The sequence below is a fragment of the Podarcis pityusensis genome (genome assembly GCF_964106645.2).
Source record: "Podarcis pityusensis genome assembly, chromosome: 7".
Lineage (NCBI taxonomy): Eukaryota > Metazoa > Chordata > Lepidosauria > Squamata > Lacertidae > Podarcis > Podarcis pityusensis.
This window is the reverse complement of record NC_138031.1, coordinates 80,922,673-80,937,922: the sequence shown is the minus strand read 5'-3', so window position 1 is coordinate 80,937,922 and position 15,250 is coordinate 80,922,673. Positions and strand designations below refer to the sequence as shown.

The window sequence follows — 15,250 nt, the reverse complement described above, 5'->3', positions numbered from 1 at the left end:
GAGCTGTGTCTTAGTAACTGCAAATTATGATAGTTTATTCCATTAAAACACAAATACAGTGTCTTGAAAAGAAAGAACTATGAATTCAAATACTCACTTTAACCATTTAAATTCTGGCAATACATGTCTGAGGAAGTTTCAAAACCAACATAAGTACTCAAAGCTGAAATGAGGGTTCAGACACCAAGTATACAGGAGAGCTTTAAGCACCCTCAACTTCTAAAACAATTGCACTAAGTTAGAAAGCTGAGTTCTTTAGAAATCATTCATGTCATTCAAAAGATACAGGCAGCAACAGCTTTCTGGTAGTGATAATGCTTTAGGAGGGCTGACTGCTTCCAGTAAAAATTCGCTGTAGTATCGGTGGAAACAGAAAGCTGGTGGGAGAAGGAGAAAGGGATATCACACTGAGAACACTGCTTGACAATGTGGAATATCAGCAACTTGGGTTTTCCAGGGGAAAGGAAACCTGTGATAAGGCTCATCCACACTACCTAGAAAGCATGGGTCCAAGTGGTTTTCCAGTTGCCCTGCTGCTTTCCCAAGGAAAACATGCTATTTAGTGCTGAACTGGAGAAAACGGCAAATCCATGGGAAACCTGATTGACGTTTGCACCAATTCAGCGGAAAAGATCGGGTTTTCCTGGGGGAAAGCGGCGGGAGAAGAGGAAGTCTGGATGAGCCCTTCTGACACATTAGAACATTTGTGCTGCATTCCTTTCAAAGCTGTGCTTATCAAGTCACATCACTGACCCCACCCTCATCTCTCCACAACATGCACGCAGACAGACAATATTGCACCACTCTAGAAACATGGGAGATTCCCCCCCCCACACACACTATGCTAACAGCACACAATCGCTTATCCCTAATATACAAGAATTAAATTAACTGCCATGCTACGTCGTTTGGGGAGCATGAAGTCTCACTGGTATGTATATATATCTTTTGAAACCCTCAACAGTACATTTTAGGGGTTTCTAAAACATAATTTTTGAGGAATTAGCATCAGAAAATAACCATTTTTAAGCTCACTTTTACAATAAAAATAACAAGGCAAATAACATGGTAGACTATCTAAGAATATGACATCGAAAACCAACTAAGGTAAGGGAGGAAGTAAGCTGTCTCCAGGAAGACTTGTTCCAGGTATTCAATTTTTTTAATTGTCCCGAAACTTTTCAGCTCAATGACCCCCTTTTTTCAAATAATGTATGTGTGGTTATTATCCTGTCAAAATTGACAGTGTTTGTGGGTCTCTTCACCCACAGTTCTGCCCTCCCAATGTATTCTTGTTACAGATTTATTAGAAAGGCTTTAGAAAAAACAATACACAAATAAAAAAGATTATTTGCTTCCTGTGCTCCTGAATACAAAACTTCAGACATCATCATACACATGCAAAACACATGTCATTACATTAATAGCCTCAGTAGGTTTTAGGGATCAAATTAATCTCTAACATAAATCCCTTACTGGAGCCAATGTGAATACTATACTGGCTCCTGCTAGGAAGTCTAGATGCTTTAATGTTATTACATTACCTTTTCAATAACTCTAAAAAGCCTTTAGCTTTTAACTCCACATTTTCCTCTGCTCTCTTTTGTATGGCTGCAACTTGTCCTTTCTGCGGGGCATTCTCTGTATCTTTTGTCCTGACATATGCCGCAGATTCCCCTATGTGCAAAGAAAAATTACAAATTATATGGGGAAGGAGAACAATTACTCTGAATTCAGTTCAGAAAGTATAAAATCAACAGTGGCAATGCTAATGGACACCACCTTGTAGTTTGAATCTTTCATGTTTTCCTACATGAAAGAAGATTTGTAGAGTTGGTAACAGGAAAGAAGGCTTTTTTGGTGCAGTACCAAATCTGTGCAACATTTTCCAGTCTTTCCAGTGCCAGGCAAAAAAATTTTTTTTTACTCTCGCCTTTTCATCATTTGAATTGGGTTTTAATCTCTTCTAAAACTTGTTTTATTGTTCTGCTATTTTTAATCCTTCCAATTTTTTTATTAGGTGAACTGGGATGTGGTTTCATTTTAATTATGTATTGTCATTTGTTGTAAGCTGTTCTGAAAATAGAAACACTAAAGAGTGGAGCATAAATAATTTCAAGAGATAAATAACATGAAAAATCTTCACCAGTTTGGTGAAAACCTGAGGCAGTTTATAGTTGTCACAGTTGTCTGCTGTCTTAACTCAAGGAAGGTCAAGATATGATCTTCATCACACAATTTTAAGGTGAGTTGCCCAAGGCCAAGTGAGCTGAGATTTTTAATCTTGGTGTTCCTAGTCCAAGCCCAGTACTATAACTGCTACACTACACCAGCTGTCATACCCTTTCTCCCTCGTTTATACAATATCTTGTTCTGTAAGTCTTCATGTGATTCCTACGCAACCAAGGACAACCAATGGGGACCAGCTCAATGACTGTCACATGTAATGGCTACTTGCCATGCCCCCTAAGTCCCATTGCATCTGAGCTTACTACTTCCCTTTTTCAGTCGGCTTAAACACTTCTCTGGGGTTTCTCTGAAGCTTCTCAAGGTACAGCAACCTATGGCTTCCAGGTGTAAGTGTCTTTACAATAAATTGAGACTACATGGGCTTATGAAAAAAATAACTAAATTACTGGAACAGAAAAAAATATCAAAGTTTTAAGGAAAATATATTACAGGGAAAAGTTACAGAAAACCAGTATATTTCCCAATGGAGCAAAATAATAAAATGAAGTAGATTAAAACATGATCCTCTTTCCCTTGAGCTGAATCTCACTTTCTCTCATACACTCCACATACAGTCCTTCTTTCCTACCTTCCTCTCTGGCATTCAAGTCCTTTTCTTATTATGCTGATATCCACATTTATCTGCCCACCTCCAAGCTAGATGCCTTTGTCTAAGGCCCAATTCCTTCACATCATGATTTGAACCCAAGCTTCCAAGTGAATTCCTCTTCATAGGCTCACACCTTTATAGTAATAATGTCATACTTACACAATCTCTTATTTTCATAATCATTGTTAACAGTGGCAGAGCCACAATATTGACACGCAATTTCTTCTGGCTGATTCTGGGGGGGAGAGGAGCAAAAATAAATTTAGATATTTTTTCCTTTCCCCTTAATATTTATTTAACATATTTACAACCCACCCTATGTCACATATTATGGTGGGAAACAATAGTTTCAATTAAGAACAAATGCATGATCAAAGCATCAGGACTACTAGATTCATTCATCATCCATTTTAAACCTACTTAGCATAATCTATAAATGTTCTAAATCTATACCATTTCATTTTATAATATCTATCTATAATACTGATGTAAAATTAACTTTCTCCCCTCTAGTCTGCATTTTACACAAACATTTACTAGCTAACCACAATGAATGCCATGGAGAATGGATGGGGAGAAGGGCTGCAGGTTGGGGTGAGATTTCACAGCCTTTCCCCATGGATTTATCTATGTTACACTGCACTAGCCATTAATATGTAGTCAAAAGAAAATAGTGACGACTGTAAGGGGGAGAGACAGCTGCAAAACAGCAAATGATATTGAGAGCAGAGGTAAGCAGAAGTATAAAAGGACAGAGTAATTATCCGGGTGTGGGATTTGAGCATTTGGAAGGGATTAAACTGAACGGGAAGAAACCCATTTACCCTACCTAGAGTTCCTCGGAGGAAGAGTGGGATTAACAGGGTGATAAGATAGGAGATAAACAAAGATAAGTTTGAGGCAATTGAAAAGAGGACATAGGCACATGTAGTCTATGAAGCTTATACTGAATTTATGATCAGTTTAGTCTGAAAAGTCGGTACTAAGACTCAAAGTTCAAATCATTCTAATCTAAGACCAGCATCATTGCTCTTCTAGGACAAGATTTTCTGTTTTCTGTTTGTAAACTTTCAGCTCAAGATACAATTTGAATTCCTCAATAACTCGCGGAAATATACATCCCAACTTTAAATAATGTATCATCATCTAGAGCACCTATGGACATAGCACACTTCATAAAGATTTAAATAAGAGTGCCCCTGTCCACAGAATTATGCCCTGGGGGGTTACATCTAATTTTGACTACTGTAAAATTCTCTACAATGGAGCTGCCATTGTGTTCAGAAACTTCAGCCTGTTTCATAATGCTGCAGCCACAGTATTGATCAGAGTACTGCTAGTTAGAGGGACTCCCAACGGCTTCACTGGCTATTGGTCCATTTCTGGGCAAAATTCAACATGCTTGTTATGATCTATGAAGTCCTTTACTACTTGAGATTCAATTATCTAATAGACAGTTGTCTCCCATGCATGCCTGCTAAGGTTTTTATGGTCAGCAGCATCATGTCAGGGCATGTCCTGCCAACATCTGGAGCACAGGAAATCAAGAGACTTTCTTGGTGGCTGCTCCCAGATACTGGAACACCTTGCTTAGAGAGACCCAGCTAGCCCTGTTTTTGATGACCTTCCACCAGAAGACAAGTGTGTTTTTATTCAGGCAGGCATACCACCCATAAGCTGCCTACTTATGGCCATTGTAAAGATGGCACAATTGACTTAAAGTGGTTTTATTGAAATGCTTGAGTGGACGCGGGTGCCACTGTGGGTAAAACCTCAGTGCCTAGGATTTGCCGATCGTATGGTCAGCGGTTCGAATCCCCGCGGCGGGGTGAGCTCCCGTCGTTCGGTCCCAGCTCCTGCCCACCTAGCAGTTCAAAAGCACTCTTAAGTGCAAGTAGATAAATAGGTACCGCTTTATAGCGGGAAGGTAAACGGCATTTCCGTGTGCTGCGCTGGTGCAGGCTCGCCAGAGCAGCTTTGTCACGCTGGCCACGTGACCCAGAAGTGTCTCCGGACAGCGCTGGCCCCCGGCCTCTTAAGCGAGATGGGCGCGCAACCCCAGAGTCGGTCACGACTGGCCCGTACGGGCAGGGGTACCTTTACCTTTACCTTTATTGAAATGCTTTAGTTGCCCTGCTTTTATGCTTCTTTCTTCATATTTTGTTCACAATTTGGTGATGGAATGGTGGGATACCAATTTAACAAATCAATATATACAACATTAAAGATGGGAAGCACAAGAAAAGGGGAAGAAGAAGGAAATATATTTCATATCCTCACAAAAATACAATCAGTTACAAATGCATGGAAAACAAGTTATGTGAAGTTTCTTTGTCAGAGGATTAGTACTTGATCCAGCTCACACTCGTTTGTGCCTTCAAACTAGAAGTTTGGTGTTATGTAATTAAGAACCTAACTACCCTTCCATGCAAATTTGTGTAAGTTGCTTTGTATTTTCAAACTGGGATGTGTGGACTTTGAGGAGAGTATTTAACTTTTCCTGCCCACAATTTCCCATCTCTGCATTGCTACTCCACCAGGCTTCTTTCTTCCTCGTGGATGCCATGCTAAAACCATGGTTGGAATCAACAATGTGTTGCAATATTTGCTATCAAAGCTTCTGGTGGAAGGCAATGCACCTGCCTGCACATAGTCATGTCAACAGATTCAATCTCGATCTAATGTAAAAAATAAATAAAATACATTTGATACCAGAGTTGGATGAACTGTGTCTTCCCGCAGTTTCTCGTTTTCAAAGCCAACTTCTGGCTTGGCTGTGGCATGAATACAGGTTGTATTTTTAGTCACATTTCTGCAAAGTAAAACATAAAATATGTATCTCATTTGTATTCTGCAACAACAGAAAAACTAAACATCCATTTGGAACAACTTTTTATATATTGAGTATTTTGCCAACATTAAGCAGGAGAACTTTTAGGATATTCCCCCCCCCCTCATATGTATGATAATTAAATAAATATGAACTTCTAAGTGCCAACCTGTTTGTTTTCAAAAACATTTTTAAAGCAGTTTTATTGTACAATGTATATGTGGATCTGTTTCATATACTGCAAAGCAATCATTTTGCTACACAACAATTTAAATTTTTTTTAAAGAGGTGTTATTTCTGAGTCCTTTTTAAATCACTTTAACTTCTATTTTTTTCAATGTGTTAGTCTACTGTTGTAATGAATTAACATTTTATTGCTGATCCTTATTTGATTTCATTAGTTGCATTTCTTGATTTTTAATGTAATTTTACATATTTCAACTAAATTACTATTATATTATATATTTAGCTGGGAAACTTTGTTGAGTATTTTGATGGAAAGGCAATGCATGTAAATAGTGTGGGCCAGTTAAAATCAAACCCTAAATCAACACAGCCCATGGCCCACCACCAGCATGCAGCCACTGACAGATGCCCCTGAAGGGAAAGTGGCTCTTAATGGGTGTGTTGGTGGGTGTAAGGTGCCCCCCCAAAAAAACACAGTTTAGCATTACCTGTATAAACTTCTAAGAGTTTCTGACTTGAGTGTTCCTGCTGTCCTCTGCAATCCTGGTACACACCAGAAGAGACTGGAACCATCTACCTAAACTTTTAATCTGAAAAGTGTTCCCTTTTGCATTCAATCTTGGGGAACTCTGTTTAGATTAAACTCTGGTTAGCAAGAAAACCAGGATAAGAAAAACACAGCTTGATCTGGCTTGTTTTGAGCTAGCTAGAATTTAGACTAATCAGAGTTCTCCAAATTACACCACAGGGATCAAAAATATAGGCAGATGCTTCAGATCCCCCTCTTGTGTGTGAAATGGGAAGGGAGGAGGAAACATTTTAAAAGTTTTTTTTTTTAAATTTAATTGCATTTATATCCCACTATTTACTCCAAGGAACTCAAGGTGGAGTGCATTGTTCTCCCCACTCCTCATTTAATCCCCACACCCCTGTGATGTAGGTTAGGCTGAGAGGCAGTGACTGGCCTGAGGTCACCCAGTGAGCTTCATGGCTGAGTGGCCTCCTAGGTCCTAGTCCAACACTTTAACCACTACACCACACTGGTTGAGCAAGCCCCACGCTTGCTGTGGCTCATTTTTGCAGTGCTAAATTTTGATTTAGCATCATATGTGAACTGCCTGAGGTCTGTGGCAGCAACAAAGTAAGAATTATTGATTGTAGTTTTTGAAGTGCTTTCTTTAAACAGCCACTTAACAAACAGTACTTTTTACAAGGAATCCAAACCTCTCCTCTATTGTGGAATTCCATCCTACCCATTTCCTCCTAGGAATGGTTGTGTGCTATGTTTTTGCAAGGCAATTCTATGTTTATACTGCATCTGTTTCATGGTGAATACTCCATGTGTTCTCCATCTGGTAATCATAATAACTCTTAGCAATTATGTAACACTTTTGAATACTGTAGTTGACCTGTTGATATTTATCACAGCGGGGCAAAGTTGAGTTTTCACAGTTTCTATGGCTTGGAAATACCACATGAGTATTCAGCTTTCGGGTGAAATTGCCACCAGGAGATACTGACATCACCATTTCATATTACCAGGAAACGAAACAAGACTCATACCCTATCCCTTTCTGAATCAGATCAAATGAATCTATATTTATGTGCAACACTATCCCTCTAAATCATAAATGCTTATAAGTGTGCGTACTTACTATATCATATGACAACTTTTTAAAAATGTTGTCAAATAACTGACACTATTTAGCACAACATTTGAGAAGTGCCATCAAGCATTTTAAAAGTAAGAACGAGGAATTCATGCTGGGTTTAGGAGGGAAGATCTTCACTGACCTGCCCCTGGATATCCGTGGATGTGAAATTTCTACTGTGTCTCCAAGTCTCCTCCACTTAATGGTTCTTTCTGTGTCCACATTATCTTTTTGGTCACTTCCACTGTTGTCCTTTTAGGATGCATCAGATTGTCAAATTCATTTATTTATTCGTTTAAAAACATAACTTTTATTAACTATTACAAGGCTTGCAAGAAGATGTATTAACATATAATATAAACATATTTGCTTGTTTTTGTTTAAATTTAAGAATAGCATCTCAAGAAAGCTAACACTGCAAAAAAATGCATTTGAAAACACATGTTTGCACTTTATTGTTGTTTATGTATTAATAAATGTGTCCTTTAGCAAAAATATATTAATACTTCTATGTCACATGCCTCTTAGAATAAATGTTTCCCCAAACCTGAAGTACACACTGTGCTCAATAGGCCATATTCCCAGGTAAATGTGTGACTGCACTCAATTCAATTGTTGTGCAATTCAGTTGTTGTGGATCCCATAGGAAGTGCCACTATATAACAATGTTTCACGTGGAAGGCATGTTCACCAGTGATTTATCCACATGTTTTTGGATAATCCAGTGACATATCTATATGAAAGCAACTGCACTAGAATTTCAGGGTCCCTGTGGAAATGCTAGATAGGGTCACCCCCAGGGTCACATGGAAACAGTTTTTCAGAAGTGTTCACATGGGGCCATTACATTAGAATCGTTCCTTTTCCTGTACAGTGGTACCTTGGGTTACAAACTTAATTCGTTCCAGAGGTCTGTTCTTAACCTGAAACCATTCTGAACCTGAGGCGCGCTTTCGCTAATGGGGCCTCCTGCTGCCGCCGTGCTGCTAGCGCGCGATTTCCGTTCTTATCCTGGGGCAAAGTTCTCAACCCAAGGTACTACTTCCGGGTTAGCGGAGTTTGTAACCCGAGGTACCACTATACTAATTTCACGTATGTCTAAGGAACAATGCCTATTGAAGTCACTGGAGTTATGAGTTATTGGGTGCTTGAACTGCAGAACACACAGCAACAATGCAAACTTATGCATGTCTATTCAGAAGTAGGAGCCATAGAGGTCAATGGTCTTGTTCTCAGATAAGCATAAAGGATTACAGCCTAAGGCACCAATGTGCAACAAAGTTTACTTTATCTGGTTTCTTTTAAGCACATAGATCATGCAAATGGGAAGTTATATCCAACTAAGTTCTATGCAGAGTAGACCCATTCAAATTAATGGAACTATGTTTGTCATATCTATTTATTTCCATAGATCTACTCTGAGTAGGACTAGCACTGGCTACAAATACAAGTTTAGGCACATGCTGAAGCAGTTCTGTTCTCCCACCCCATTTCTTTAAACTTAAAAGTATTAATTCCGTCATAATGAATCCCCCTCTACTTCCCCCCATCTTATTGTCTGAAATTTCAAAGAAAATACTCACAGAGTTACAGGCCTCCCTACATCCTGCTTTACCTGAAAATATGCAACATACTTCATAAAAGATAGGCCAATCCAAACTGGTAACTTATTTACTGGCAGACTTAAAATATAACAAATTCCAGTACATGGAACTGCACATTTGCAAAAAGTGTAACAGCAAATTTCCAGGAAAAGGAAAGATAAACCTCTCAAACATCTTAACCCTACTATCATTAAAAAGGTGACTGATACACACATGCCCAGAGAAAGTGAACACTCCATAGCCAATAGATTTGGATCTGTTTTTGCAGACCCATGGATAATCAAGAGTTTTTGTAGGCCTATAAATTGCAACATCAGGAAGGTCAGGGACTATCCCACTATGGGAAAATAGGGAAACCCTGGAGCCAAAATCAATTGTTTGTTTTTCTTGTGGCAATTATGTCAGGTTATATATCTTTAGACTTCAAACATTCCTTCTTGAACTTCGGAACTTACCCCACAATGCACCATGCTTCAAGAGATTTAATTCTACATAGACAGTGCAGACGTAAGGATAAGGAACAATAAACGTATCACCACGCATGAATCTCAAGTCTGACACTTTTTCCCATTGGTTTAAATCTGATCGGTACAGTTAAGGCTCAACAGTTCAGCAGCACACTGGAGTAAAAGGAAGGTTGCAAAAATTACGGTGTCATTCCTGGTTCAGTTTGCCTCAGGGAAGACAGGAATGGAATGCTACTGCCTACCACTGAAAGCCAAATGCTTAGTGTGAACAAGTAAGCATCCTAGTGCATGGTGAGAAAATTGTCATCACTTCGCTCTTCCCTGGTCCTACTGTCACTGCACAACCCAGAGTTAAGCCATGGTTTGGGCTTAAGGTTACATCTAAACCCAGTTTCATGGTTTGTCTTGCTCCAGACAAATGCACTGCATCCAATGTTTGTTTTTACATTACTGCCTGTGGATTGTTTTGAGAGAAACAAACCATGAGGATGGGCGGAGACCTAAGGTTAAGCCAAACAATAGCTTAGCTCTAGATAGTGTGGTGGTGGCAGGAGCAAAACAGCCATGATTTTCTCACTGTGCACCTGTACACTTGTTCATCCATGCTGAACTATCCTTTGGCTTAGCGTTATGTGCAGAAGCTAGTGGGGAAAAGAGAAAACACTAATGTATCTGAGTGCAGAATTGGAGGCACCGTGGAGCTTTACACAAAAAGCTTTATGGATACAATGCTGTACAGTGGTACCTCTGGTTACAAATTTAATTCGTTCTGGAGGTCTGTTCTTAACCTGAGGTACCACTTTCGCTAATGGGGCCTCCCGCTACCGCCATGCCGCCAGCGCGCAATTTCTGTTTTCATCCTGGGGCAAAGTTCTTAACCCGAGGTACTACTTCCGGGTTAGCGGAGTCTGTAACCCGAAGTGTTTGTAACCTGAGGTGTTTGTAACCCAAGGTACCACTGTATTGCAGCATGATAACAGATATAGCACCACAACTTGCAGACCAAATATTTTCTACACTCGAGCAGAGATAACAGGTAAATTTAAGGATAAGAAAATAAGTCTACTGAATCTGCATATCTTACGAATATCTTATCTCACTCTTCAATGTTAAAAAAAATCAGACTTAAGAAATCAAGCTTAATAATCTAAGGCTCTATGTACTTTGTAGCAAGTTTTGAAAAGAAGCTGGGGTGAGGACTGGTGTATTAAACACTAAACCACCACTAGCTGAAGGTCAGTAAATCCCATGTTTAAAACAACTATTGTCTCCACACCACTCCTTTTGTCTCTGCTTGGAAAAGGAGGTGGGGGACAAATAGAACACTTCTGGGAACTGCTTTTGATCCAGGGCTGCCAGTTGCAAATTCTTGATCTAAGGGTTATATAAGTTGTAAGTTAGTTGGCATCTGTCTGTCTCAGGAGACAGAAAAACAACAAAGCAGAGAGTGTGAAAAGGTGATTCTGAGCAAAGATGCCATTCTTTGGTACAGATAGGAGAACGCTTAGAGGGGCAAAAAGGAGAATAGGCATTTTTTAGGCAACTGACTGATGGCTGGGTGGAGACTGCTTCATAAACAGAAATTTACTACCTGGATATTATGTAGGAAACTGACATATTACTGCAGTAAATTACCATAGGCAAATAATGTGAAAAATGTCTCTCATTATTTGCACAAGTATTTTCACTTCACTGAAAAATGATGTTGCATGTTTGGGAGATTTGCTCAAAAATGGAATTCAGCAGGATTTTCAAAATGCATACCTCATATTGTAGCAGAAGTATGCTTTCTATCTTTTCAAAATGCTGCATTCTTACTTCCAATCAAAATTATACCCAGCTTGCACGAGTTTAAACTTTTCCCAATTCTTACCAGCTTGCGCTTGATTATCAAGCCTTCCCATTTAGATGCCCCTTTAATGTTTCACTAGTGCTGATAATTCATCTCTTCTCAGCTTCTTAATGTTGTTGTTTATTCTTGTTTCCCATTTGCCTGATTACCAGCTTATTAGTGCACACATTCGTTCAGGTCCTAGTACAAATGCACATTGCTCTAATTCAAATGCTTCCTGGCTTCCAACTGTTTGTCCCTGTTCCCCATCAGAAAGTATCTAGTGCACACTTCTTCATCCCTGTCCCTGATAAGCACATGTGTGTCTATTTCACTGCCTACACATTCAATGGCAGCCTACCACCAATAAGTGTTTCTTTTGCGATTTTGTGAAGTAAGACTCTTCTGTGTTACATATGTCAGACGGGTTGTGTAAAATCCTTTTCCAGATTAGCCTCATGATTATTTATTTTTATTAACAGATTTATAACCACCCCCACCGTCAACACGTGTTCCTTAGACAACTTACACTGATAAAAGGATACATGGAAATATTATCAAGTGTTCAGTAGTAAATGGGCATAGATCATTAAGGTTTCCAAGTATTACTCGAATAGCATCCTGGAAGAATTGAAGGAAATTCTGATACTTTATTAGTGCTTACAAATTTCTGATATTAAAGACAGTGTAATAGACTGGACTAGCCAGAGTTCTTGTGATAAGGTTGTTATTATGTTTTATCAAGCTAACTTCTAGATTTCCTGATACTTATCCTCAACCTTCCAGGTGTTGCTGAACTACAACAACTCCCATTATCCCATGCTGGCTGAAGCTGATGGAAGCTGGGAGTCCAACAACATCTGCACAACCACAGGTTCCTCTGCAGTTGACTTTATTACATCTTCTTCTGCTCAAGCAAAAGGATAAAAAAAGTTTGATGCACCAGTTTCATCTCTATGCTCCCAGTTTCATCTCTGTACTCTGCATAAGTAACACACTGAGCCCATTATACACTGCTTATTAAAAAGAAGACAATAATTTAAAGACATTATTGTAGGATTGGCATATTGCAGACTTGGCTTTACAAGGACTTCCAGGTAAAAGGGGTGGTGGAGGATTTCAAGAGTTCAGTAGGGAACCATAAGCCAGTCAGAAATGAAACTTAGTACAATGCAATACAAACATACCATGAGAACAGAAAAATCATAATTGGGACCATATAAGGAAATGTACTACCCCCTCTTACACAAGACAAAGCCGTGTTTTTTGCAAGTATCCCTCCCAGCAAACAGGAAACTCCCAAACAAGCATTCACTGTGAGGTTCAAAGCTATCTGAATGGAACTTGAACTTTAAGTGAGTTCTGTTTTCCCAAAGCAGAGGACAAAGTCTAAATTCCACATCTATCACATGACCCTTTCTGAGATAAATCTGCTGCATATCTTACCTGTAGTTCTTCATTGACAATACTTCCATGAAAATCAATATTAACACTGTAAAACAAACATAACAGAATTTAACTGCAGAAATCAAATGCAAATGGGCATTTAAAACAATTGCAATTACTGTAGTTTAGACTAAATATCTAACTGCTCATATATTCCCCTTTCCCCTCCAACGTGGCTTCAAGGATGTGATCAGAATTTTCTTGTTATGTCTGCACTGGGGGGAACTCTGGCTGATTTAAATAATGGTTTTGTTCAAATTAACCAGGGTCAATCCAGAACATTCTGATATTTATAGTATAGTTATAGTAATAATAGCAGCAGCAGCTTGTTACAGTATTTGCCGGGTGTTCAGTGTGCTTCACATCACCGGCGGAGGAAGGGGGTGCAGTGGGTGTGGTCCGTCCCGGGTGTGGTCCGTCCCGGGTGTCATCCCTGAGGGGGGTGACATCACTGCGCCGCCCCCCTGGGATGCTCGCCCCACCCTCGCAGGCGGCTAGCCCCGTCCCCGGGTGCACAGCATGTGCGCCGCTCCGGGTGCCAGAGCAGCTAGCTCTGCCTCTGCTTCACATAACTTTTCTCAGTTATCCTTACAACAAGCCTGTAAGGCAGACCAGTGTTATTAGCTTCACATTGCAGATATGCAGAGGGATGAGAGTGACAGATGGCTTACCTAAGTGAGTTCAGAGATAAAGTTATAGCTTATTCTCTGGGTCATTATGATAAACTAGCTTTAGGTAAAGTATCTGTAATATTTTAATACAATTTTTGATTTTAACAAGTCTCAACCTAAGTTCTTTTGAGATGCTGAGCCTATCTTTTATTTCTGCTTCTTAATTTGAACAATTCCTCAATACTGTGAAGAATGAAGGCTTTCAGTTAACTGTCTTGTCATACTTACCTCATAGAGTTGCCATATTTGATCTTAAATTTGTAGACATTTGCTCCTGCATGAAAAAACCTTGTCTCAGGCACTGGATATGTGAATGGTTTTAAAGATGAGTGTTCAGAAAACCAGCCTACTTAAAAGAAGAAGAAGAAGAAACAACACTATGCTAAAACAAATCTTATCACACCAATTCCATTGTTTGTGGCAAGGCAACCAACTGGCCTAGTTTTAGAAATTTGTCTGGAAGTGCTATGCACAAGTTGACGCTTTATGGGTTCAGCAAATATATTAAAATACAGCAGTTCAGTTTTTGCATGAGGCCAAAATATATGCTGGGATGATTCTCAAAAGTGCAGTTGGAAAGCTGAAAATATGCAGTAATCTTTCCACAACATGAAGCTCATAAGAACTATTGCTAGTTTTCAAGCCCAGGAGTTTGTTTTTCTTTCCAACGATTGCACTTTTCAGAAAGCATTACTGCAGGAGTTTGCAACAAAGTGGTAAATTAATATGAATGCAAAACTAAGCTGATCCATTATTCTCTTAACCTTCCTGGTTCTTGGATCATTAGAGATGACAGTATGTTCTTAATAGATTTTAAAGTAATGGCCTGGTTATGAAGATAAGCACTTCTTATTAAGTCATGTTGTGATCCATGCGTAAGCCATAATGCTATAGAATACAGATTAACCTTCAATTTACTAGGAATCTCATGTAATCTTGCTATTTTATGCCATCACTGCTTCAGTATTTGATATTATAGCCAAAGAGAATTCATTTGTAAAGCAAAATGCAAACATCCACTGAGCAGTGCCACTAAAATAACAGCACTTTCTCAAACTACTAATTTATAACAACACAAGGGTAGCACAAGCACAAGTCAGTTTATAAATTTTGCAAAACAGGATGTTACTTGGACACTTAAGAAATTTTGTCCTGATGGTGGTAAAATTAGTTTGAGCACTTAGAAAAAGCCTTGCATCAATACAAACAGGTGTGATGGATCATGGTATTTTATACTGGATACTAATTGCATCCTTTTTTTACATATACTGTATTTCATGTATGGCAATTCAGTGTTTTCTGGTGGACAGCTTCCAAATTATAGATGTGAGACAAGGAACGATTTACAGTATTGCTGTTTGGCAGAATATTTGCACCAAAATGATTCTCCTTCACAAATGCAACTATTTATTTCAGAATATACTCATGTTGAGCTGCATCAAAAGTACCAAATGATTACAAACAATTTCATCTGGATTTTATTTTCCTCCCAAAGCAGCAAGGAAAAAAGAGAGTCAAGTGGTTCAGAGTTCTGAACAATAAAATTATACATTGCTTGAAGCATAACAACTACATCAGTTGCAGTTACAGATAGGTAGCCGTGTTGATCAGTTGATTAGTCTGATCAAGTTCTGGGTAAATCTCTTTATAAATTCAGGAACCACTGGTCTCTCAATCAACACAATTCCAGACAATACAATTCCAGTCGCTACAAGGAATCTGGG

At 39.1% G+C, this 15,250-nt stretch overlaps 1 protein-coding gene and 1 long non-coding RNA gene across 29 annotated transcripts in view; one reads left to right on the top strand and one right to left on the bottom strand.

Moving 5' to 3' along the window:
• Positions 1-14: 14 nt before the first annotated feature.
• MAJIN (membrane anchored junction protein) overlaps positions 15-15,250 on the bottom strand; it is a 59,273-nt gene continuing 44,037 nt past the window's right edge. For 14 of the 28 annotated variants that reach the window (XM_081014979.1, XM_081014992.1, XM_081014976.1 and 11 more), the window contains 10 exons: positions 13,755-13,872; positions 12,856-12,901; positions 11,955-12,030; positions 9,567-9,692; positions 9,091-9,122; positions 7,650-7,759; positions 5,543-5,651; positions 2,999-3,074; positions 1,545-1,677; positions 15-377 (listed from right to left, as the gene is read on the bottom strand). In XM_081014979.1, coding sequence (XP_080871105.1) covers positions 320-377; positions 1,545-1,677; positions 2,999-3,074; positions 5,543-5,651; positions 7,650-7,759; positions 9,091-9,122; positions 9,567-9,692; positions 11,955-12,030; positions 12,856-12,901; positions 13,755-13,872 — 884 coding nt within the window. In that variant the 3' untranslated portion in view covers positions 15-319. Of the gene's footprint in view, positions 378-1,544; positions 1,678-2,998; positions 3,075-5,542; positions 5,652-7,649; positions 7,760-9,090; positions 9,123-9,566; positions 9,693-11,954; positions 12,031-12,855; positions 12,902-13,754; positions 13,876-15,250 lie in introns of all 28 variants that reach the window. The other 14 variants (XM_081014993.1, XM_081014985.1, XM_081014969.1 and 11 more) reach the window with 2 other exon arrangements.
• Positions 3,084-12,455, top strand: LOC308482214. Its single transcript, XR_013989157.1, has 2 exons — positions 3,084-4,480; positions 12,196-12,455. It is a non-coding gene; the product is annotated as an uncharacterized lncRNA (long non-coding RNA).